Genomic DNA, 25,785 nt, shown 5'->3' with positions numbered 1-25,785 from the left:
GTCCAACAACATCTGGAGGCCCACAGTTTCCCTACCCCTGTAATACAGGAATAGTACTCTTGCCATTGCCCTTGCAAACAGAGAGGGTCCTAGAACACAGCAAACACTCCCCTACAGCACATTGCAAGGAAATATTTTATTCATTTATTTACAGCATTTTCATCCCCACCTTTCAGCCCGAAAGACCCCCAGGGTTGCTTACAAAGATAAGAAGGAACACAGTCCTTGCCCACAGGCTTGCAATCGAAAAGGCGTGACTCGAAAGGAAAGGGGATTGGGAGGGAGGAGGATAAAAAGCAATTCCAGGCACTAGAATAAAGCTTGTTCTCCGTTACTCTATACTAAATATTATAATTTTAAAAATTATGGAATCCCTGCAGCTCCATATCTATATACATTGACCATTCCAAAGTATAGAAGAATATTTACTCTTGTCTGTTTTAATGTGCTGCAATTGGTACTATTAAATAGACGATTTAGTAAGATCCTGGTTAGGGAACGGATATGTTTTTGCAGTGCTGGAGTAACAGAATGGGTTGAACACATTCTCTGACATTGTGACTTCTATAGGGAATGCAGAGCAAAGCTAACTTCCCCACTATTAACAGCCTTCCCAGGAAGTAGCTCCACCACTTTGGTATCCATTTGTTTCAGGGATGTGTGCTCCTGTGTCACTGGAAGGATTGCCAGGCTTTTTATGATTTCAGTACAAACTAGGGAAAAAATGATGTTATTTTCTTGAGAGAAGGAACCTCATAAATTGTATTTTGTTACTGTACTGTACTGATGGCACGCCTCTCCCAAAATGAACTGACCCGTACACTACGCTCTGCATCTAAGGTCCTCCTCTGGGTGCCTCCTCCAAGGGAAGCTCAGAAGGTGGCAATGAGGGAGAGGACCTTCTCAGTGGTGGCCTCCTGTCTGTGGAACGAGCTCCCCAATGAGGTCTGCCTGGCACCAACATTATTATCTTTTTGGCACCAGGCTAAGACCTATCTCTTTTCTCAGGCATTTGGCAGCACATGATGAGTTTTACTTGGTCCTGGATGTGTCTTTAGTTATGGCTGACAGTTCGAAGTTATTTTCAGTTATATGTCGCTTGTGTATATTGTCTGTGTGCTTTTAAACTTTGCATATTGTATTTCAAGGTTTTAATGTCTGTAAACCACCCAGAGAGCTCTGGCTATGGGGCCGTATAGAGATGTTGATGATGATGATGATAGTTTTAACTGTGTTTTATGTGTTTTATATTGATTTTGCTGGTCATTGACCACAATAAATGAATTCATTCATACAATTCCAGGCACTAGATGCGTAGTTGCAAAGTTCAGCAGGTCACAGAGTTGGATCAGAACACAGTCGAAGGGCTTCTGTTTCCTTGTCTTCCAGAGTCCTGAGCAGTGGCAGTTGGTAGCAGGAGGGAGGGGTGAATTCAGGCACGATGGGGGATGTCTGACTGTTACATCCACTCCCACTGACGGCCTCAATAAGGGTAGTTGGTAGGTAAGCTTTCTTTAATGGAAGCTTGTCTTCCATTTTCTCACTAAGGACCCCTTCCCCAGGGTTCATTGGGCCATGGAAACCCACCGTACCACACCACCCTGGTTTTACCAGTGATTTAAAATCACTGCCTAGAAAGGTTTTCTGAAAGTTTTACCCCCATGGGCAAAAGGTCAGAACTTTTAAGAGCCCCTCCTCTGCCTAGAACTGCTGGAGGAGGCATCAAATGGCCTTACATTTTGGGATGCATAGAGTGTTCCAGCCTTCGGAAACCGAGTCAGAGGGGAAGGGTCTGTAACATAGTGGAATAAGACAAGTTTTGCATGCAGATTGTCCCAGGTTCAATCCCAAACATCTCCAGGTAGGACTGGGAAAGTTTCCTGTCTGAAACCCTGGAGAACTGTTGCCAGTCAGTCAGTACAGTACTTGAGCTCGATGGAACACTGGTTCGACTCTGTATAGTAGGCGTGTCGCTAGGCACAAAAGAGTCAGAGCCCAGGCCCATAGGACACAAATCTGCATAAAATTTACATACGATGACATATATCTATTTAAGCACATTTTGAAATAATTACTAGGATTTCTTTAAATGTCACAGATGGCAAAGTCTGCCAATTAGTTTCCCATCCAAATTGCACCAAATAAAACAAATTAATTAATATGCACCCCACCCCCAGATCAACCAAAATCAGTAGTTCCTCTTCACATACTATTAATTTGCAATGGCTGCAAACAGGTGTGAAAAGTGCACAAAAAAGAGTGGCTGGTACATTTTGTCATCCCCATCCCCTACTTAATTAAGTTTAAGGGAAAAAAAGCTTACATTACCATTAATGTAAGCGTTTTCCGGGGGAGGGGTATTGCAGTACGTGGCAAGGGGCAAGTTACCCCTTCCCTTCTCAGCTGCAACCCCCCTTGAAAACTGCCCCTGCATGGCAGTTAAGCTGAGGAAGAAACATTCTGTTGACGCCAGTGGACACTAAGGGCTCTTGTAAACAGATTTGGGCCAGGCCTAGCAATTCCCCTGCTGTGTAGGACAGCTTCCTAATAGTGGATTCTGCAGGAAGATGGAAGTACAGATAGATGTGAACTAGAAATGCATGTCAGGGGTGTCTTCAGTTCTTCACAGGATCTAGGCTCTGCACCAGCTTTACAAGGATGGCTTCTAGGTCAGTATGTTCTACAGACTGGAGTTGCTTAATGCACACTGGATGCTTGTTATGTGAGTATTGTACGGCAGATTTCCTGGCGGACGCTTAATGACGCCTATCTCAAAACTGCACAGTTGGAAGGAACTTTCATGTATTTTCTTCTTTCCTTGCAAGCTTGATGTCCTAAACAGGCCTCTCCAATTGTTTCCCGAGTTTGTTCCGTTTCCAGTTAGGAACTGAAAGGACGCAGGGAGCTTCCTTTCTTTTGGCACTCATGGCTGAAAGACCTAAATCATGATGCTGAATTATGAATGCCCGTACTTCTGAATGGACGTGCTTGAAATACTGCCCTCTTAAGAATCTGTAGAGTGTTAAGACCAAGCTGGATTAGGAGCCAATGGCAGCGGCCTTCCTGATGAAACCCAGCAGTTGACACAAGTTGGACCAAGCTCCCTTTGTGTGGGAGATTCCGCAAGTGTTCTTGCATTACGGATGTTTGTCAGCTTAAAAGCTGGTTTTGTTCTGTGTTTGCACATAGTTTTCCAGGGAGTGCTGGGTGCCTGAAATGCAAAATCCAAATGGTACCTCCTCTCTCAAAAGCAACTTCCCCCAACTTGGTGCCCTGCAGATGTTTTGGACTTTAGCCAAATGGCTAGGAATGCTGCGCCAGTGGTTAGGAATGCTGGGAGTTGTAGTCCAAACCTTCAGGATGGGACCAGGTTGGGGAAAGCTGGTCTAAACATGGGCATAACCTACCTGGAATTCCTTGTGCAGAAGTCTCACTGGGATGAATGGGAGGTATGAAAAAAGTGATCATGCGCAGCCCCCATTAATTCCAGTGAAGTGTGGATTGTGCCATGTTAGATCTGTCTGCCGCTGCCTTGCGCTGCCTCTTGGTTGGGCCAACCCTCCCATCTATGCTAGGATGCCAGTGCCATCCATGTTCACGAGAGAGATTTAATTGCTAGATGCACCTAATTGTGACACAGCTGCATCTAATGTTGTGATCTTGAACACGATTGTGTAACAGCTCTGCCGTGTTAGTGTAAATGTGATTTTCAGCGATTGTCATTGTGATTTGCAGTGTTGGTGGCTAAGTTCAGATCAGGGGGATTTTGTTGATCTGTTGTCTCCCTCCGTGCCCACTGTGAATAAGGCCCAGGTCCCTTCCAAGTTCAGGCCTGGTTTGTAATTGGTTAATCTGCTTTTTCACCTTCCTCTTCCCAGCCAAGCGTACTTGGTGGCAGTGACGATGGAGACGATGTGGTAGGGCCCGCATTAGGGCCTAGACTAGAGGTTGGCAACCCGGTGGCCTCCAGATGTTTTACACTACAACTCCTATCACCCCTGGCAGCATGGGCAATGTTTGGGGATTATGGAAGTTGTAGTCCAAAACATCTGATGGGCATTGGGTTGCCTACCTTGGCCTAAACACTGCCAGCTGAGTGCCCTGTGCCCCATGGTTCTTGGTGTAGTATCTGTGGCAGGGGTGCAGAACCCCAGATGACTTCACCCCTTCTCCTGGCCTCACCCCTCTCCTCCAACCTCTGATTGTTTGGTGGTTTCCTGGCTTTTGTGCAGCTTATCCCCATTCTAAAATGTTGAAATGGCTCTCCTATGGCTGTAAGTGGTTTAAGCTAAATAGCTTCACCCTTTTTGCCTTCAGCCCCGCCCACCACTAGAATGCGGCCCCCAAGAGCTTCTCTGAAATGGAATTTGGCCCTCAAGCTGAAAGAGGTTCTGCACCCCTGGTCTAGGGACTTAAAGAATTCCTGCCATTCAAGCCCTTACTATAGCCACTGTCCTCTGGTAAATATTGGGAACAGGGCAAAGGGAAGGTGGTGGCTTGGGGGTCCAAAGGCCTTTAGGCCCTCTTTGCTCCGTATGACATCAGGAACATGATGGAGGCTTAGACTAGGAATGGTTTTGTAGGTAAATTTCAAGCATTCAGTGAAGGTTTGCCAAATTACTTTGCTTGAGCCAAGGGGAACTCATCCATCGCTATTAAGAACTGCATACAGCAGTGCAGACCAAGGACATAAGCACATAAGAAGAGCCATGCTGGATCAGACCAAGGGCCCATCTAGTTCAGCGTTCTGTTCACACAGTGGTCAACCAGCTGTCGACCGGGAACCCACAGGTGGGACATGAGCGTAACAGCACCCTCCCACCCATGTTCCCCAGCAACTGACGCACATGGGCTCACTGTCTCCGGTACTGGAGGCAGCACATAGCCATCAGGACTAGTAGCCATTGATAGCCTTTTCCTCCAGGAATTTGTCCAGCCCCCCTTTGAAAACCATCCAAACTAGTAGCCATCTCACTACTTCGTGTGGTAGCGAATTCCATAGTTTATGTGCCGCATGAAGAAGTCCTCCCTTTTATCTGTCTTGAATCTCCCACCAATCAGCTTCATGGGATGACCCCATTGGGTTCTAGTATTTTGAGAGAGGAAAAAAATGTCTCCCTATCCACATTCTCCACACCACACTTAATTTTGTACACTTCTATCATATCTCCCCTTACATGTTACATCACTTGATGACTGCTGTATGAAGCAGCAGCTTTCATTTCTGCCTGAGCCACCTCAAATCTCGCACTATGGGGAGAATGGATGTTCTTACTGAAAAGGATGTGGCATCTCCCTCCCTCCCTCCCTCGTTTAAGAAACATTGTACCCTGCCTTTCCACCTGAGGGTGCACAAAGTAGGTAACAATATAAATACAAAAATAAAGAGATCCATAACATTAAAACTACCATTTTTAATAACCCCATAAAAACTGAGTAGTTAAAACAACTTGTAGTTAAAACACCAAAACAGCTCTTTCAGAGAGATTTAAAAACACTTGCCAAAGTAAGTATGTTTCCAAAAGGCACCCAAAAGTCATTCAGGAGGGCGCCATCTGGATCTTTCAGGGGACCCAGCAGTGGTTTTGGAAGGTGTTTTTTTTAGGTACCCTTGGCCCCAGACCTTTAGGGCTTCAAAGGAAATATTCAACACCTTGAATTGAGCCTGGAAACGGATCATCACTGAGATGGTATTGTGTGATCCGGTGGGTCAAAAGTTGAGCTGCAGCATTTTGAGTTGGCTGACGCTTCCGACAGTTCTTCAAGGGATCCCCTTGTAGCGTCTGTGACAGTCATTTCAAGAAGAGGTAACTATGGCATGTGTCACTATGTGTAACGTGGAACAACTTATGTTGCCTCAAATGTAATGCTTGTTCAATGGCAGCAGTAAACTTTGGCTGACTGTTGCTGTAATCTCTGTCAACGAAAGATGTTGCCCTTGTAACTCTGACAGCACTGAGGCTATTTGTCTCTTGCTTTTCTGCTCCTGAGATTTCTGAGGGCAGGGTGGGCAACTTTGGGCAGTCCGGGGAGCAATTACCAGCCCCCACCCTCGGAGCCGCTTTCCTGCAGCCACACTGGCCGGAGCAGCAACTCCCCCTGCAAAATTCAGCAGTAAACCATTACAGAAATGCAAAAGGGCCACATTTAGTTTGAAAACAAGCTAAATTTGGCACTTTCGAGTCACTGTAGTGGTTTGCTGCCTAATTTCGATGGCAAACCACTTATATTTTTGCTGCTTCACCCCCAAATTTCAGCAGTGTGGAGACAGCAGTGGGGGTGGCAGGGGCCATAGGATGGCTCATGCCGCCATTGGGCTCCATGTTGCCCACCCCTGTCTTCATGTTGCCCACCCCTGTCTTAGGGGAACTGTTCTTAGGGTCAGTTTTCAGAAACGTGATTGATCGGACTGCATAGTATAAGCTCGTTCATCTGTTATAAGATACAGACAGACTTGTAATGAACAAAGTCATGCAATCTGCAGCTTGGGTTCATTCTTAATTTAAGAATGAAATGTTGAATTGTAGAGGGGTGGAGTGGATTTGATCAGGTCGTTCTTTTATTCTACAGGCTGTTTTTAAAACAATATTTTAAGGCAACATTGCTATATACCAGCCTTCTGCAACCTGGTGACCACCAGATGCTTTGGACTTCAACTCTCATCAGACTCAGGCAACATGACCAATGGGCAGGAATGCTGGGAGTTGTAGTCCAAGCCATCTGGACAGTATTAGGTTGGGAGAAGGCTGCTATATACGAATGACTGATGTTTTTCAGTGGAGTCATCTGCCAATAATAATTACAGTGATTTTTGGACTTGAACCACAGTGGTTCTTGAACTGGTGACCTGAGGGCTGTCTGGTGGGAATTCACTTGCTAGGTTTATACCTCAAATGTAGCTTTCCCCAACCTGGTGTCTTCCAGGTGTGATGGACTGTAACCCCATCATTCCCAGCCAGCATGACTCATGACTCTGCTTTGTCGTGCTGTCAGCATCATTGGTCATGTACACAGACTTTTGAACCAGCCTTTAGTGTTACGGTTGGATTGATGTGTTTTTCATTTTGAAAGTGGATAGAACAAGTATATCTACTGGAAAAGGGCCAGGAGCATAAATAAAATAGGCATGGAATAGGGCTATCTTACTCTTAGCTTCCGCCTTTCTAGACTAGATGAGTCATAGTGGTCAAGCAATTGTGCATTCTCCGTTCAACTGTGTACATCAATACTTGTGGCAAAACGCTGAGCATTATGTTACAGGTTCCGGACAAGGGAAAAGAGGCTTATGACGAGGGAGAGCTCAGCCAGTATTCTTAGAGCCAGCTGATAATCCTTTTTACACACCCATTACTGCACTGAAAATATCCCTATTTTATTTGAAATTGAGGGTAGACAGGGCAAGAATGGTGAGTGCTACCAGCTTTTGGTGCCTGATGGATTTTTTTTTTTTTTTTAGGACACTGCTACTGTTCAGGGATAAAAATGGAAGGGGCAAGAGCAGACTGATGCTTAGATTAAACAGGAGGAAAGCTGTTGCTGTCCTCCATTTCTAGAGAGGGTGGTGGAGAAGATGGCTTTTTGCATCACCGTTCCATCGGCCTTCAACTGTTCTGTAGAACAGGGAGCTTGGAGCTACGTTACTAGCAAATTTTTGAGGGAGGAATATTTGTGGAGGCATTTCGACATTTCTTCCCAGAACAACTTCAGATTATTTGTAAAAAGATTTGTTTTTTTAAGCTGTCTTCCTATCTCTCTCCTCTTCCTCAGATAGATGTACTTAGAAACTCCTCCCTACTCCTGTCTGTCTAGCATCTCATGTGTACGGAGGTGCTCTTACTGTTAGACGTGATGAGGCAGCTGCCTCAGGTGGTATATGTGGGATACCGCCCTCAGTGGCAGTGGGAGGGGATGGATAGTTGAGGTCTGGAGATCACAGACCACTGGGAAGCTGGCGATGAAACTAAGGCTGTGTCGGCTAAGAAATCTCAGTAAATTAACTGAGCGAGTTTTAAAGATAAATTAATTATGTCTGCCTACAGTCATGTATGCATTAAATGAAATATACTTAAGGAACAAAAAAAATCATACTTGTCTTGTTTTTTTAGATGATTCCCATACTGGTTACAGCAGGTGCCATCTTGGAAGAAGCATTCTGTCCTGTGTGTGTGTGTGTGTGTGTGTGTGTGTGAGAGAGAGAGAGAGAGAGAGAGAGAGAGTTTGACTTGGTTCATATGTAAAAGCCAGCCACCATGGGTGAATTTCTCTGTGGGGCTTTCCATTTGCATTCTGAAAATTCAAGTTGCGACGGGAGAACTCCTCGGCTTGTCACTACACGCGAACCTGGTGAGGGTGGCCTGATGAGGTGGTTAACAAGCCATCCAGAACCCATGGCCTGTTTTAGCATTGTGGGTGGTTTGTTATCCACTCCAACAACCAACCCTCTCTGGGTTCGCATGTAACAATAAGCTCTGGTGCCCTCCGCCCCCCCACTTGAATTTTCAAAATGGTGGCCGGTGCTGTGACAAGAAGCCCTGCAGGGAAATTCTCCGATGCTGGCTTCTCGTAACATGTGAACCGGCTCAAAGAGAAAGGGGGTGGAGGTGGAATTCCTGTCTGAAGATGGCACTGCTACCTTCATTTTTTGTAAGTACTTGTACCAAATCGTTTTAAAAAATGTATTTTTAAAATCACCTGCCAGTTTTAACTGGGGGAAATACATAGTTAATTGTGCTTGCTAAAGTCTGTACAGCCAACTAGAGTGAGACCAGAAGCAGGCCAGTGGGTTGGGAATCTTTCTTTTATACACCTGTCTTTTCTAAATATAAATCCACTCCCAGAGCAGCCCCTGTTGCAGCTGCTGTCGGGCTCATGCGTTCAGAGTGGCACCGTGCAGTTCTCTTTGCCTCAGTTGGACAGGAAATCTCAGTGCTCTCTGGGAGTCCTTTGCACCTCCTAAGGGTGGATGACTCTTTCAGGAAGCCAGCTTTCATTTCAATGCAGAAGAGATCAACTTGCATCACTCAGTTCTTAAATGTTCTGAAAGGCTTGTCTACATTTAAAAGTGGCTGCGTTTATTTTCTTTCATGTCTGCATTTTGCTAATGGCTTGGCCTGTTTCAGGTACCTTGTGTCCTGCTTATTTTCAGTATCCTGCACGAATAGGCCTGATAGTTTTCAGCACCATTCTTCTCCACTATCCTGTCCCCGTCATCATCTGGAGCCCTGGGCTTTTGATAGCACTGCAACTTCTGTAGATGATGCCAAGCTTGCAAATTCATTCATTCATTTCATTTGAGTCCGCCAAAGTTACTAGTCCATAATATTTCTGCCCACTTGCCACTTTTTGTCATTTGTGGCACATTGGTGACTTTCCAGCTTTATAAAAGCCTCCCCTTCATGATTATCTGAAGGTGAGTGTTACTCAGCACAGGTGATCAGGTGAGTTGCTATATACAAGCTTGATGGATCTTCCCACACTAACGGTAGCTTAGAAGAAAATCTTACTTGGCAAGAACAATATAACTGCAGCAGCTCATTTATGCAAATGCCTGAACAGGTGATCCTCTAACACAAGGGTGCTGAACACCTTTTAGCCAGAGGGCCAAATTCAATTTCAGAGAAGCTGTCAGGAGCCGCATTCCAGTTGTGGGTGGACCAGTGATAAAAAAGGGTGGGACCAAAATTACCAACAACACCAGCATATTTGAGCTTAAAGCACTTACTTCCAGTAACAAAGCCTTAGGAGTGGCAGTTCAGCCTTTTAGAATGGGGAAAATATTGCACCTCCTTTCCCCTGACCACCCACCATTTGAGCTGGGAATGATGGGAATTGCAGTCCAACACATCTGGGGAAGGTGGATTTAGGGCACAATCCCATGGGGTTGGCCAGAAGCCTCCAAACCCAGAGGCTAACGGCCATCCAGTGCAGAGTGGGAGCAGCGGTTGTCGCTTCTGCAGTCCTCCTGTTCTGCATTTTAGCTAGATGGGCTTTTCTGCATGTCTAGCAGAGGGGGAGGGGGTGAGGAGACTGGGAGGCTGGAGGATTCCTCGTGAGCTGGCCTCCCCACTCTCCTCCCCTCCCTGCCCATTGGGACCTTGGAGGGGGCAGCCAGCGTGGTTCTCTTCACGCTGGCTACGAACGGGATGGGGTGGGGAGTTCAGACTCCTGGGTCCGAGGTTGGAGTGCTGTCTCCGACCTTGGATCCAGGAAACTGAAATATCCTATGGCCCCCCAGATGCTGTCTAGGGGCCATAGGATTGCTCTCCCCACCTCTTAGTACTAAACAGTGGAGGGGCTGGGGGGAAGCCACAAATGGGTGGTGGGAGGAAGAGGTTACCTCTATGTGCACAAACATTTCAAGGCCAGTTCTACCGTCAGGCAGAGTGATGTGGCCACCTAAGAAGGCAGATGGAGGGGCAGGGGACAGAAGTAAGGGGATGGCTGGACGCTTGGGGCAGGGTGGCAGCCAGGCTTGATGGAGCTCTCCGTTTCCCTGCATAAACTTGGATGGCATCCGGGGCTCATGCCCAGTGTTCCCTAGCTTTTGTTCAGGCACATTCATCCACCGTTGCTGGTTTTCTTCTGTGTTCCTAGAAACATGGCTTGAAAGCCATCATTGTTGGGGAAGAAGCTTCTTGTTTTCAACCAAGCCTGCTTCTGAGAAAGGGAGCCAAACTGCTTCCATTCTCTGAGCAGCCCCAGTCAGTGACCATTTTCCCTTAAGGCTCTGCAAACATCCTTGTTAATGTCAAGGATGCGACACAGTTGTTCTTTTGTTTAGATTTAAGCTTGCATCCAGCACCTCTTCCTCCCACCACCCATCTGTGGTCTCTTCTCTCCTCCCAGCCCATGTTTGCAGCTTTGAATAGCTCACTTATGGACGTAGTTCCATATTTGTTTCAGCAACTGCTTTGCCCCAGGAAGTCCGCTTTGCATAACATCCTTGGATTGCTCCTAATGTAGATCTTGTCCGTCTGCTAGGAATTGGCCTGTGGTTATATGGCCATTCTTGTTATATGGCCAAATGCATACTAGCAAATAAAGCTTTAATATAACCAGTGCTATGAGAGAGAGAGAGAGAGAAAGAGAGAGAGAGAGAGAGAGAGAGAGAGAGAGAGAGAATGTATATGCCTTGAGTGCCATTTTTGAGGTGGAAAGGCAGAGCTTCTGCCGGGCTTTAAAAACCTGGCTGTTCAGGAAGGCATTTGGGATGGGTTAGGGTTTTTTAGAGCAGTGTTGTTATGTTATTTTTTTTGTTCAGTTGATTTTGTAAATTTGTTATTAGTATTGTACGCTACCTAGAGTGGCTGGGTAGCTGGCCAGATGGGCGGCTAATAAATAATAAAAAAAATACATTCTATCTGTATATACAGACGTGTGTGCGTGTGTGTGTATGCATATGTGTATGCATGTGTCTCTGTGTCTCTGTGTGTGTCTTTGCAGCCTACTAGTCTCCCAGCTAAAAATAATGAATGAAAAAATCTTAAGAACTAAAATAAAAATCAGGAGGGACAAGGAGCTTGGCAGATCTACAGGTACCACATTGGAGACCCCCTGACGTGAGTGCTGTATGCCCCCCTTTTTTGCTCTCGGCAGCCCAGATGCCTTAATTCATGCTGCTGGTTTGGTAAAATGTTAGTTTATCTCCATAGAGTACTCAATGTAATTCTTTTGACATCTGCCACCTGGCATGTCTGCTAAAACACACATAGGCCAGGAATGTGTCTTTGTTTTTCTTCACCGCAGATTGGTCCATTAAATGAATTTAAACAAAATGCTTGGCTTGGATTTTTTTTTTTTTTTTAAACCCAAACAAACGTTTTGGCAAGACATGGATCCAAATGCCTCGATTTTGGAAGTGTGCATTTGTCTCTGAAATAATAGCAATTTGGAGCAGATCTGCAGTTATACACAAGCACTGGGCTCTCTGCTGAAGGCATGTCTTTGGGCCCCATCTCAGTGGAGGCTGGTGGCGGTTCTGATGTCATTGGGGCGGTGAATTCGTTCCGGGTTTCAGTCAGAACCAGTCAGAACCGTAAAGGAGCTTCGTACCTTGGATAGCTCCTTTAGAGTTCTGAGTGGTTCTGACTGAAACCCGGAGGGGATTCATCGCCCCACTGACATCAGAGTCACCAGCCTCCAGTGCTCCATCTCTCTGTGAAAGTTGCCTTATACTGAGCTGGATCGTTGATCTATCGAGCTCAGTCCCATCTGCACTGACTGGCAATGGCTGTCCAGGGTTTCAGGCAGGGTCTTTCCCGGTCCTACCTGGAAATGCTGGGGATTGAATTGGTGCTCCTCCGCGTGCAAAGCGTCTGCTTTACCTCTGAGCGACTGCTCTTCCCCATGGCTCAGAGAAGCTGGACTGGGTTGGCCAAATCCTTAACTGTCCTAGAGGGTGGTTAAAAGAGTATCCAGCCTATAGCACAGGGTGTAGAACTTCTCAGCCCGAGGGCCAAATTCCATTTTGGAGAAGCTTTCAGGGGCCACATTCCAGTGGTGGACAGGACCAAAGGAAAAGGGGACAAGGCCAAAAATACTAACATATTTCCTCTTAAAGCTCTTCCTGCCAGTATCCAAACCTTAGGAGAGGCATTTCAACCTTTTAGAATGGGGAAAAAAAACTGCACGAAAGTCAGGAAACCACCAGATGAACAGTGGGCAAGGGGAAGGGGAAGAGGTGTGGTCATATGGGGAGCCGCACAGGGCCAAATTAGGACCCCAGGAGGGCCAGGTTTGGCCCCCGAGCCTGAGCTTTTGTACCCCTGCTATAGGACGTTGAGCCGTTCTGCTGGCTCACATAAGAACATAAGAAGAGCCCGGCTGGATCAGACCGAGGGTCCATCCAGTCCAGCATTCTGTTCACACAGTGGCCAACCACCTGTCAACCAGGAACCTACCAGCAGGGCATGAGTGCAACAGCACCCTCCCACCCATGTTCCCCAGCAACTCATGTACACAGGGTCACTGCCTTTGATACTGAAGGTAGCACATAACCATCAAGACTAGTAGCCATTGATAGCCTTTCCCCCCAGGCATTTGTACACCCCCCTTTTAAAGCCATCCAACTTGGTGGCCATCACTACATCTTGTGGTAGTGAATTCTGTAGTTTAACCGTGTGCTGTGTGAAGAAGTCCTTCCTTTTATTTGGGAAGCCAAAGGAGCAGTGTATAAGCTGGTGTAGTATAGCAAGGAAAGTGACCTCTTATGGTATCAGGGGTGGACCAAGATCAGGGAGAGAGAGAATTCTTAATGCTTGGAAAGGACAGAAACTCCTCTCTTGCTGTGCTGCATACACTTCAAAGGATACTGTTGTAGATTGGATATTCAGGGTTGAGAATGTGCTGATTCTCTGTGATTACTGAATAAAGCAGAATGTGGCATTTGGGCCCAGCCACCAGCTCTCTGAGCACCCCAGATTTCCTTTTAAAAAGGAAAGAAAAAGAGCAAAGTTTCTAGGGGTTTGAAGAGATGCTGACTGGGTTCGCATGGCACACTAACCCATGGTGGGTTGTTTTCTGGAACAGCCCATGACGGGTTAGCGTGTCATCTGTGAGCTGTTTTTTCCTGCCATGGTAGATTGTTTCCCTCAAACAGCCCACCCTGAGAACCCACAGTCTGCAGTAGAGGTTGTTTTACCTACAGTAGGTTAGTGTGTCGTCCGGCGCACCAGCGTGGGTTACGGCGAACGCCTACAGAGCCGCTCAGCAAGAGTGGCTGAAAGCACTGCTGCCACTGCTCCTCTTGAGTGACCTCTGAGCAAACTTGTTTTCCTGCCACATTCAGCTTTATCTCTGACTCTAAATAATCTCTCCCCTGCCCCCCATGGCACCCAAACAGTTTCACCTGGGGTTAAGTCCTCATTTTTCCATGAAAAAGCAAAGCTGCAATTTATTCAGTAATGCATGTGGTGGTTCCCCATAAGGGAATTAATTTTTTTTAAATTAAATGTATTAATTTAAATTAATACATTAAATTAAATTAAATTAAATTTAATGTGTATTAAATTTCATCCCCATCCTGCAAAGTTTAAAGGAGTTGGAGGCCCCCCTCACTTTTTGTTGCACATGGGCGGAGATAGGGGGCCTGGCAAAGCCTTGGAAAGGCAGTGTGAGGGATGGTGGGGTATGGTTTCCACCGCAAAGGAAGCTGGGATACCTGGCCATGCCAGGTGGGAGGACTACAGGAGGAGGAGAGGCAAGGGGGGAATAAACCACATTGAGCAGCTTGTTTGCCTGATCATCCAGCAGGAGTACAGTAGGTTGTTTGCAAAACAACCTACTCTGCATAGCTTATCACCCACCATGGGTTAGCGTAATGTGTGAACAGGCCTGCTGTGTGGGCAACGATTGCTCAAATGGAGAAGCTTGAAAAGGGTTTGAAACGAGACCTCCAGTGGGTGCAGGGTGGATCTTCAGTGCCCTGTTGCATAGTGCCGCATCCCTCCTCCTGATTAACAAAACCCAAATAAATAGTTTTACTATCATGATTTTTGGAACCTGGCTCAGTTTGATGGCTGCAGGATTTTAATATTTTTAGCTTGGAAGCTAAACAGGATACACAGCCCTTGTTTTATTTATGTGGCAGAGCATGCTGGGAGTTGGAGCCCAGCACATCCAGAAGGCACATAGAATCATAGAATCATAGAATAGTAGGGTTGGAAGGGGCCTACAAGGCCATCGAGTCCAACCCCCTGCTCAATGCAGGAATCCAAGTCAGAGCATCCCTGACAAATGGCTGTCCAGCCTCGTCTTGAAGGCCTCCAGTGTGGGAGAGCCCACCACCTCCCTAGGTAATTGGTTCCATTGTCGTATTGCTCTTACAGTCAGGAAGTTTTTCCTGATGTTCAGCTGGAATCTGGCTTCCTGTAACTTGAGCCCATTATTCCGTGTCCTGCACTCTGGGATGATCCAGAAGAGATCCTGGCCTTCTTCTCTGTGACAACCTTGAAGAGTGCTATCATATCTCCCCCTCAGTCTTCTCTTCTCAAGGCTAAACATGCCCAGTTCTTTCAGTCTCTATTCATAGGGCTTTGTTTCCAGTCCCCTGATCATCTTTGTTGCCCTCCTCTGAACCCTCTCCAGTTTGTCTGCATCCTTCTTAAAGTGTGGTGCCCAGAACTGGACACAGTACTCCAGATGAGGCCTAACCAGTGCTGAGTAGAGGGGAACTAGTACTTCCCAGGATTTGGAAGCTATGCTTCTATGAATGCAGCCCAAAAGAGCATTGGCCTTTTTTGCAGCCACATCACATTGTTGGCTCATATTCAGCTTGTGATCGACAACAATTCCAAGATCCTTCTCGCTTGTAGTGTGGTTGTGCCACGTATTCCCCATCTTGTAACTGTGCATTTGGTTTCTTTTTCCTAGGTGCAGAACTTGGCATTTATCCCTATTAAATGGCATTCTGTTGTTTTCTGCCCAGTGCTCCAGTCTATCCAGATCACTTTGAATTTTGTTTCTGTCTTCCAAAGTATTAGCTATCCCGACCAATTTTGTGTCATCTGCAAATTTGATCAGCATTCCCTGCACCTCCTCCTCCAAGTCATTAATAAAAATGTTGAAGAGCACTGGGCCCAGGACTGAGCCCTGCGGTACCCCACTCGCTACCTCTCCCCAGTTTGAGAAGGTCCCATTGATAAGCACTCTTTGAGTCCGATTCTGTAGCCAACTGTGGATCCACCGGATCGTTGTTTCATCTAGCCCACTTTGAGCTAGTTTGCTCATCAGGATATCATGGGGCACTTTGTCGAAAGCTTTGCTGAAGTCGAGGTATATGATGTCTACAGCATTCCCACGGTCTACAAGGGAGGTGACTTGATCAAAAAATGAGATCAGATTTGTCTGGCAGGACTTGTTTTTGACAAATCCATGTTGGCTTCGAGTAATCACGGCATTGTTGTCAAGGTGCTTCCAGATGGATTGCTTTATGATCTGCTCCAGAATTTTCCCAGGGATTGATGTCAGACTGACTGGTCTGTAGTTCCCAGGTTCCTCCTTTTTACCCTTTTTGAAGATAGGGACAACGTTAGCCCTCCTCCAGTCATCTGGCACTTCCCCCGTCCTCCATGATTTCTCAAAGAGAATAGACAGCGGTTCTGAGAGTTCTTGTGCCAGTTCCTTTATGACTCTAGGATGCAGTTCATCTGGCCCTGGAGATTTGAACTCATTCAAAGTAATGAATAAAGTAAACTCATTCAAAGCACTAGGTTGGGGAAAGCTGTGCTACAGATTTAAATTATTCTATACAAGCTTAACTGTCGTGGATTCCACTAAAGAATTGTTGCTTGGCAAATAATTCCTTTCGCCTCCCCCACCCCCCGGAAAACCACCCCTACAATTCCTAGGGTTCCTTAGGCTATTAAAACTAGTTTAAATCCATAATGGAGATGTGGCGGTAGGCTAGAAAGGGGAGCAAGGACATTTGTGTTGTACCTTCTTAAATTTGAAAAGGAAACATTGTGGACATTTTCATGCAACCTTTCCTAAAAATAGCTGTAATATTTTGGATGGAATGCTTTCGTATCCACACTGCTGTCTTTCTTGCCATAAATCTCCGTATCGTGTTCCTGCAAAAAAAAAAAAAAAAAAAGAGAGAGAGAGAAGAAAGAAAAGAAAAAGATGTTGCCAGAGAAAAGAATCTGTCTTGTTAAACGTACCAGGCGCAAATTGTCTGTGCAGTACATCTGGCAGAGAGAAACGGGAGAATCACATAACTAACAATTGTATAACACGCTAATACTAATGCCATACATGGAGACGTTTTATCAGATTCTGAAAACGTTTTAAGGCACAGTTAAGAATTGGGCTCGCACAAACTAGGAATCATCAAGGTAAGAGAGAACCAAGTATGGTTATGCTTTTTGCAAACCTTAACGCATCCCTATGTTTGACAGATTTTTAAGGGGTTTGTTGAACTATTTTCTAAGAAGCCCATGCAATGCCAAAAGGACTCAGTCTTGCTTTTGAAATATGAATGTTAAAGTAACGTATTTTTTATTTACTTTTCCATTACCGGCATTGAAGTGTTAACATCTTCAAATGAAAAATTTACTCAGATGAAAGCTGTTCAAAAAGCAGAGGAAGCTGTTGTGCTGGTCTGTTAGGAAAAGTTTTGCATTCGGGCAATAACTATATTAGGCCCACCCAAAATGTCGCAAGCCTAGTTGTCATACTAAGGTGAAAGCCGAGTTCTTTGGACCAAACTAGATGTGATGTGGGGGATGCGTGTAGGGTCTCCTGACAGGCTATTGTGAAAGCTATGGGGAGCAGGAGAATTGAATGGAATTGAGTGGTGGGGATGTTTAATCCTATCCCCACAGGCAGTTTGTCTGGTCAGAATGACCCCTGCAGCTGCTTGTCTTCCCATGGAGGAAAAGACATGTGCATTCTTCTTTTTCCCCATGCATGGGAAAGCAGCATGAGAGACGATTTTAGTTGGACAAACAGCTGTGGGGAAAGGATCCTCCCTTCTTCTGTTGCTGCTCAGATCCCATTTGGAGCACACACACCCGGGCGGGCGGGGTAGGTTACATGAATGATCATCTCCTCCCATATGTACCTGCCTGGACCCTAAAATCATCTTCAGCAGGCCTTTTCTGGGAGCCCCTGCCAAAGGAAGTGAGGTGGGTGGCTACCAAGAAGAGGGCCTTTTCTATTGTGGCACCCCTGTTGAGAAATGAACTTTCCAGAGAGGCTCACTTGGAACCTGCATTGTTCTCTTTCCAGTGCCAGCTGAAGACTTTTTTTAAAAAAAATTTCCTTGGCATTTCAGTCTTTCAGCCCTGTTGTTTTAAGTCTGTTAACTGTATTTTAAATCTCTGCATTGCTGCTAGGTTTTCTGTTGGATTGTACTTTTATACTGTAGTTCAAAACTGTTACATTTTATATTGTATTTTATTACATATTTTTTGGTTTAATTGTTGTGAACTACAACAGTTAAAGAGAGCTTTGGCTATTGGGTGGTATAGAAATGAAATAAATATTAAAATGTGTGTGAGTGTGTATGTAAAAAAAATCAAAACAAACAACTACGTCAGGAGAATCTCCATGCGCCATGTCCACTTTGGTCCCGAGAACCAGGCTTCTGTCTAAATATTACAGTTTGTGCTTCTGTTTGCTACTATTTTTATCACCTTATTTTTCTGGGCTTTCTCCAATTTAATTCAGAAAGTCAGTACTTCATATGGGTCAATTTAAAAATGTGCTGCTTTGGTTTTCAAGAATGGATTGAGTGCCCTTTGGGCATTGCTTGGGTTTCTAAAATGGCCCCCCAATTTAGCCTTTCTCTCCCTTTCTCATTTTTTCCAGTCTTATGTTTGGTTCATCCAACTTGAGAATTTTTCGAGTCTTAAGTTTGGCTTGTCCCGAAGGTTGAGATTTTTGAAAAAGTTTGCATAAAAAGTCACATGGATTTTTGTGTGCATTTCTCCTAATACATATATTTTTGTATGCAATGCTGTCCGATACGCAAATTTTATGCAAGACATTTTTCTAATATGCATTTCCATGTTATTTTCATGAATATATGCATTTTTGTGTGCACCTTCCCCTAATATACACATGTTTGTATGAGGCAGCATGATGGGGTGGTCAGAGTGTTGGACTGGGACTCGGGAGATCTGGGTTCTAGTCCTCACTTGGCCATGAAGCTCACTGGGTGACTTTGGGCCAGTCACAGACTCTCAGCCTAACCTACCTCACAGGGTTGTTGTGAGGATGAAATGGAGAGGAGGAGGACCATGTAAGTTTCCTTGGGTTCCTTGTACTAAAAAGCAAACCGAACGAATTGTCCCTATTGTAGACAGTACCAAGCTGGAATGGTTTGACTCCATATAACCTATGGAATTCACTACTACAAGATGTAGTGATGGGTGGCCATCACTGCATCTTGTAGTACTGAATTCTCTAGCTTACCTATGTGCGGTGCTTTTATCTGCCCTGCACCTCTCTCCTTTCAGCTTCATTGGATGACCCCCAGGTGCATTATGAGAGAGGGAGAAAAACTCAGAGTAGGGCAACACATTCTCGGGTACCAAGTTCAGGAGATCGCATGTTTGGAAACTCAAAGGGAACTCTGCAATGGCTCCATTTCTGTGCTCCAAAACATAAAGGGTGTTTGCAAATTCTAAGGCCCCTCTGCCACTCACACCTAGCTACTTTGGAAGGAGAGGTGTATCTCTTTTAACAGGTGCACCTGTGAAGTTCAAGGCAGCTAGATGAACTTGATGATGTAGGTGTGTGCATCCACATCCTTTGCATGTATGGATCTTTCTTGTAAGATGAGGATGTCATCTATATATTTCAACATTTCATTTCTTGAAAACTTTTAGGATAATTTATTGAAAAACGAATACGCATTGAGAAGTTTCTGTGATTTGCTTATTAATTAATTAATTAATTAATTAGAAAATGGAAAAAACTCCATCCTTTCCAGGTATATCATGAGTGTTTTTGGAAATAATTTATGAGCTTTATTTTCTTTTACAAAAGTAAATTGGACAGAGTCTTGTGGTACCTTAGGTACTAATGCAGTTATTATGGCATATGCTTTCATGTTCAAGAGTCCAGTTTGTCTGAAGTAGGGTGCTTATTCTTGTATTGTGGGTGTTGCAATAGTATTTTAACAAGCCTCTCTTTCTGTTCCAGAGTTCTGGGTCATGAAACTTAATCCACAGCAAGCTCCGTTGTATGTGAGTACAACATTCCCCCTCCCCCAATTTTCCATCCACTGGGGTTTTAAAATTGTTTTCTTTTAAACTCTTTATTTCTCGGTGGTGTGGCTTTTAAAAGATCATTTGGTCAATAATTAGAGAGCTAGTGTTGTGTAGTGGTTAGAGTGTTGGGCTGGGACTCAGGAGATCTGGGTTTTAGTCCGCATTCATCCATGATGCACACTGGGTGACTTTGGGCCAGTCACTTACTCTCAGCCTAACTTACCTGACAGGATTGTTGTGAGGATAAAATGAAGATGAGGAGAGCCATGTAAGCTGCCTTCGGTTCTTTGCTAGAGGAAAAATGGCAGGATATAAATGTAATAATAATAATTAAATAATTTGCATTCATTTGAAATGGTGGTAGTATTGATGAGAAGTAAACTTGGGCCAAAGTCCAAAATCTGCTGTAATCAGCAAATACTTTAGAGCTCTTTATATTCTACACTACGCCTGCCTGTTAATTGTGGAGCCATGTGATGGAAAATGTAAAAACAGATTTCTATGCCCCTTCTTTCAGAATGTAGGACTCATTATGTAGTGAATTGAAACTTAGGCACAGATGTGATTGAAGGCACACTGATAACTCGGCCCAAAACATGAGACTTGATGGGTGTAGGGGTGCATGAGCATTTGAGCAGGTGTGTTTGCAAAAGCCAGCGACCCTGCTTGGACACTTGCAAGGTGTCAGGAGCGCTCTTGCTGCCTTCTGAAATCCTCAAGTAGCCAGAATCAACACACAGACGATAGGGCTCTGTCTTTTCCAAGGCTTTATTTCCATTCAACTTAATGACGCTTGCAGCTGCTAATTGCATGAGCCTAATGAAGGAAATTTAAGAGAGCTGCCTACCAGAGGTTTCTAGCCTTAGTGAATCAGTTGATCTCCGTTTGGAGGGCAGAGGTGGGAAACCTTTGAATGTAAGGGCTAGTAGGTGAAAGTCCACCCCTTTCCCGTGGGGCATCGGCACGCAGCTGTTGATGTCGCACCAAGCGGGCTGAGCGCCTCCTCTCGGCGCCCTCCATCTCCCATTTGTCCCTTCGCCGGTGCCTGGCGTCCCGAAGCTCCAATTGTCCCTACCCCTGCCTGCCAGGGTCGCTACCACTCTCAGGAATGTGAGCAGGGAGGGACTCTCCTTCCGGCGGCACCTCTGAACAGCGTGCGGGTTCCTCTCCCACAGTTTCTATCTCTTGCTCAGAATCAGAACTGCTTTGGGGCTATATGGGCTCCTATCCAACCCTGACACAAGGAGATTGGTGTGAGCACAGCCATGAACAGCTTGCTCTGTGCTCTGCAAGCCCGGGTGTGCTTACCTTGATCTTGTGAGCCACGTCTGCTACCTGCCTCCTGTCTCAAAGCCCCAAGAAACTCCCTCCAGAGCAGCGGAAGAGGAACCTGGTGGCAACGGGCCACAAGTTGCTACCACAAGATGTAGCTATGGCCATTGATTTGGATGACCAGTTTACCAATGCACCAATTTAAAGGGAGATTAGACAACTTCATGGAAGATAAGCCTATCAATGGCTACTAATCGTGCTGGATATATGCTATCACCAGTATCACAGGCAATATACGTCTGTATAGCAGTTGCTGGGGAACAGGAGCAGAATAGTGCTGTTGCACTCCTGTCCTACTTGTGAATTTCCCTCAGGCCGCTGGTTGGCCACTGTGTGAATAGAATGCTGCACCTTGGTCTGATCCAGCTCAGCTCTTCCTATGTTCCTAATGGGTGCTCCCCAGGCCCTAAGGGAGCATCTTTTCCTGCCACGGAAGGGACTCGGACTACTTGTCCCAGAATTCTGAGACAGGAAAATGCTGCCACTTGTCATTTCTGGTGGATATTCTGGGAATAGATCCAGTCCCACCCTCAGTGGGAACAGACACTCATAAGAACATAAGAAGAGCCCTGCTGGATGAGACCAAGGATCCATCTAGTCCAGCATTCTGTTCACACAGTGGCCGACCAGCTGCCTGTGGGAAACTCAGAAGTAGGACTTGAGTGCAGCAGCACCCTCCTGCCCATGTTCCCCAGCAACCACTGTTTATAGGCTTACAGCCTCTGATACTGGAGGTAGCACAAGGCCATCAGGACTAGCCGCCACTGATAGCCTTATCTTCCCTGAATTTGTCCAATCCCCATTGAGAGCCATCCAAATGGGTGGCTATCACTACATCTTGTGGAAGTGAATTCTATAGTTAACTATGTGCTGTATGAAGAAGGCCTTTTATCTGTTTACTCTTCCAGTGGAAGCAGCTGCTGCCTTCCCCTCCCCCAGAGGTATGTTCTTGGGCTTTGGAGAAGGTTGTGGTGGAGTGTGGCTCTTTGACAGTGCCCTTGAGCTTTTGCTAGTGCTACGATTGAGGACTCGCAAACATTCGACCTCTTTTGGGGTGAACCATTGGATGCTTGTGCAACCCTAGAAGCAGGGATCACAAGTCTAGCCATTGAGCAAGCCAGAATATGGGAGGGAGCCAAGGGCTATGGGATTTCTGTTTCCCCCTTCAGACACTTGGCTATAAAATGGTGGAGGAAAGTCTTCTGGTGGTAGCCAGGAACCTGCCTTCATGTTGGCAGAGTACAGTCTTCCTTTAAGAGTACTTAAGAAAAGAAATTCTTCACCAGCTAGGGTACTTTTTATACTCGATTTACCTTGTGGCAAGGACGCAACTTGTGGTTTCCCAGATTCATGTAAGCTTCTCAGTCATCCTTTTCATGTGGTCCTAAATATTGAAATGTGGTCACATTGTGCGCATTTCTGTTTACACATGAGTTTCTGGACGCTATCCCAGAATCCACCAAGCAGTTTTGGAGATCATATTCGCTACTTCCGTCTAGGTATTCGTAGTCCCTCTGAGAAAGAAAAGAAAGAAAAAAAGACAAGGCACTGAGAAAAGGGTGGTGCGGTAAAGTGCTTGTTGTGTGACCAAGGAAACAGAGATTACATGGTTAAGATTACATCATGCAAACATATAAACATAGATACATGCATACAGATTTACTTTGCATGAACATGCCTAACTATATATATTTACTTTGCATTCCTAGAATACCTTTTGTGTGGAAACATTTGGAAAGGGGATAAAGGGGGGCATTTTTGGCAGGGCAGAAAGACATGAGGAACTGTGGCAAGAGACATGTGGAGAAAGAGGGGATTAGGGAGCACCTTGTCATTATCAAACCAGCCTACAGTAAACATTGAAGGAGCTGGTTCTAACAGAAAGGCTCATGATGAAGCTAGCGATGCTGTTTCATTGAGCTCCTCCCTAGGAGATTAACCTGAGCTAAAGCAGTGGTTTTCAGACTGTGGACTTTACTCCCTACTCATGTTTTTTACAGGTTCTGACTACGTCGTGACCCTCCAGTTTTTCTTCTGTATATAGCTAGTACTTTCTGTGAGTTTTTTTAGAGCAGGGAAAATGTGGCGTTTAATTGTGACAGTGAAAGAAAGCGCAATTTCCTCTAGTGTATTTGCACTATTCCGCTATACCACACAGTGCCACCTAGTGGTTATGTAGCGGAGAAGCAGGAAAGGAAAGTCTCTGTGTAGTGCTCAGATCTCAGTTTCTGTGACGAAACCGAAAGCAGATTAACAGTGGCGTGTAGAAAAGCTCTGTATTTTGGGAACCCTGGAGTTCTTTGGTAAGTCAGTAAGAAAACCCATCATGGTAGACCAACTTCCCTGAAAGACTACTTGACTGTCAGGACTGTAGATCTTTCTCTGCAACATGGAGCTGTAGGGTAGACGTTCTTGGGCGTGCTTACCATTTTTTGTGGAGCAATGCTGAGAGCTAGCAGGCCTGGCCAATGCCCAAAAGAGAGTCTGACTGTAGAGCACTCTCCCAGACTCCTTTGCAATATGCAGGAATTCTGCGGCAGGTGCGCAGGACGTCCTCGGCAGGTATATGAATATGGGGTGCTCCCAGACGGAAGGCTCCTGGTGCAACCAGCTGGAAGGTGTTGTGCAGCCGTCTATTTCATAGAATCATAGAATGGTAGGGTTGGAAGGGGCCTACAAGGCCATCGAGTCCAACCCCCTGCTCAGCACAGGAATCCAAGTCAGAGCATCCCTGACAGATGGCTGTCCAGCCTGGTCTTGAATGCCTCCAGTGTGGGAGAGCCCACCACCTCCCCAGGTGATTTCTCCTTAACGATTTTCTGCGGTAAGAAAAAAGACAGACAAAGTGATGGGAAAACACAGGAGGGTTATGAGTGGAAGATGTTGTTGTCTGGACCCTCTGTAAAATTCCATGGATCAGGCAGAGTAACGGAGCGATAAAAGCCTCTTCTTGAAGCACCCCTGGAGAGGGGCCCCTTGAAGGCTGAACGTTTGAAAACCACCGGGTTAAACCCACTGGAGGCTGGTGGCTCCCATGTCAGGTGTGAAGCACGTTGGATAGCCCCTTTAGAGTTCTGACTGGTTCTGACTGAAACCTGGAGTGGGTTCATTGCCCCACTGACATCGGAGGCACCATCCTCCACCGGTTGAAGCAGTGAACCTGTTAAGACGTGACTGGCACTGGTGCTGTGGTGGCTTTTGCAAACTCTGAACTTTGCTGCTCTCCTTCATGCATCACCTCTTCCTCATTCTGTATTGCAGCCTTCCCCAACCTGGTGCGCTCCAGATGTGTTGGACTGCAACTCTCATAATTCCCAGTCCATCACATCTGGAGGGCACCAGGTTAAGAAGGCATGTAGAATACAAGCCTTGGTTGAGAGCTGTGCACTGCCACCCAGTGGGCACTGCAGAACATGCACATCAAATGTTCATAGTGGTTTCTTCTTTGCAAAGGTGTAATCCCCCCCCCCCCCTTGTTAGTTGTTCGGGACTTTAAAGGAACAAAAGAAGCCCGTTTGTTTGAACTTTTGAGGAAGTGTCCCCCGTATTGAAATACAAGTGAATTACGTACCTTTGTTGATTATGCACAAAACACATCTGTTACTTACAAAATAAGTCACTGTGGCTCCAGCAAAGGCAGGTTAAAGCAATCAGGAGTCAGTTGTGGAATAGCCTACTCTCTCCTTACAACCCATGACCTCCTCCTAGAGCAAATTTCCCTGCCCTCCCCCTGTTAACTGGGTTTAAGGGATCTGTCAGCACCCATCACAACTAGGTTTTGAAATTAGAGTCTATTTTTTGTTGGATGTGCTCCTGTTCAGGTTGTCAGCTAGCGAGCCATGTCTTCCTCTGGGATACTATAAGCCAGGGGTCCGCACCTTTGGGGGTGGGGCTTCCCCATTCCTAAAATGGTTGCCATGGTGGGTGTGGCTGGTCACAGACCACTCATTTCCCAGAAGGCAAACTGGTGAGACCAAAAGAAAAGTATCTTGCCCAAGATCCTAAGTACAAGGCAGAGGTGGGGGCTGAGCTCCAAAACACAAAACCACCCTGTTGAACCCAAGTAAAGATGGTGCTGTAAGGCAGCATTTAACTTTGCAGCAAGCCAGTCAAAAATGGTTTTAATTTTTTTAAAACTTAAATAAAATAAAACTCGGGAGGGGCAGGGCCGAGAGAGGTGTCCGTGGGTCTATGTGTGCCCATGGGCACCATGTTGAAAACCCTGGCTATAAGCCATTAGAGATTCAAGCATACCAGTGGTAATTTACTCCCCCGCCCTGCACTGGTTTTCCATTTTTCTTTTCCGACTGACCTCTAATATTACGTGGCTTCTGAGAACCACTGAGCAGGCTCCTGGTGGCTCCTGAGCATTGCTCCGTCTTCACCGAACCGTTTTGGCAGAGGCGTAATTTAGTTATTTATTTATTACGTTTATATCCCGCCTTTTTTTCCTCTTTAAGGAACCCAAGGCAGCGTACCTAATCCTCCTCCTCTCCATTTTAGCCCCACAACAACAACCCTGTGAGGTAGGTTGGGCTGAGAGTCTGTGACTGGCCTAAAGTCACCTAGTGAGCTGTGGCTGAGTGGAGACTAGAACCCGGATGTCCTGACTTCCAGTCCATCGCTCTAGCCACCCTGGCTCTCACACTGATTTCCCCTCCTTTAGTGTTTTGTTTGCGTGGTTTCCTATGTGTGCATACCTCGGGATTCACCTGAGCATGTTAATATCTTGTTGTTT

General features: G+C 45.8%; 1 protein-coding gene across 4 annotated transcripts in view; it reads left to right on the top strand.

Moving 5' to 3' along the window:
* Window positions 1–25,785, top strand: part of AKAP13 (A-kinase anchoring protein 13) — a 366,785-nt gene that overhangs the window by 106,429 nt on the left and 234,571 nt on the right. For all 4 annotated transcript variants that reach the window (XM_084817349.1, XM_084817347.1, XM_084817350.1 and 1 more), the window contains exon 3: window positions 19,648–19,691. In XM_084817349.1, the coding sequence (XP_084673475.1) occupies window positions 19,659–19,691 (33 nt within the window). In that variant the 5' untranslated portion in view covers window positions 19,648–19,658. The remainder of the gene's footprint in view (window positions 1–19,647; window positions 19,692–25,785) is intronic.

Source organism: Heloderma suspectum, chromosome 11, assembly GCF_057233095.1.
Source record: "Heloderma suspectum isolate Gila_16-S chromosome 11, 16-S_ref, whole genome shotgun sequence".
Lineage (NCBI taxonomy): Eukaryota > Metazoa > Chordata > Lepidosauria > Squamata > Helodermatidae > Heloderma > Heloderma suspectum.
Note: the sequence above shows the minus strand (reverse complement) of the source record. Positions and strands in the feature narration are given on the sequence as shown.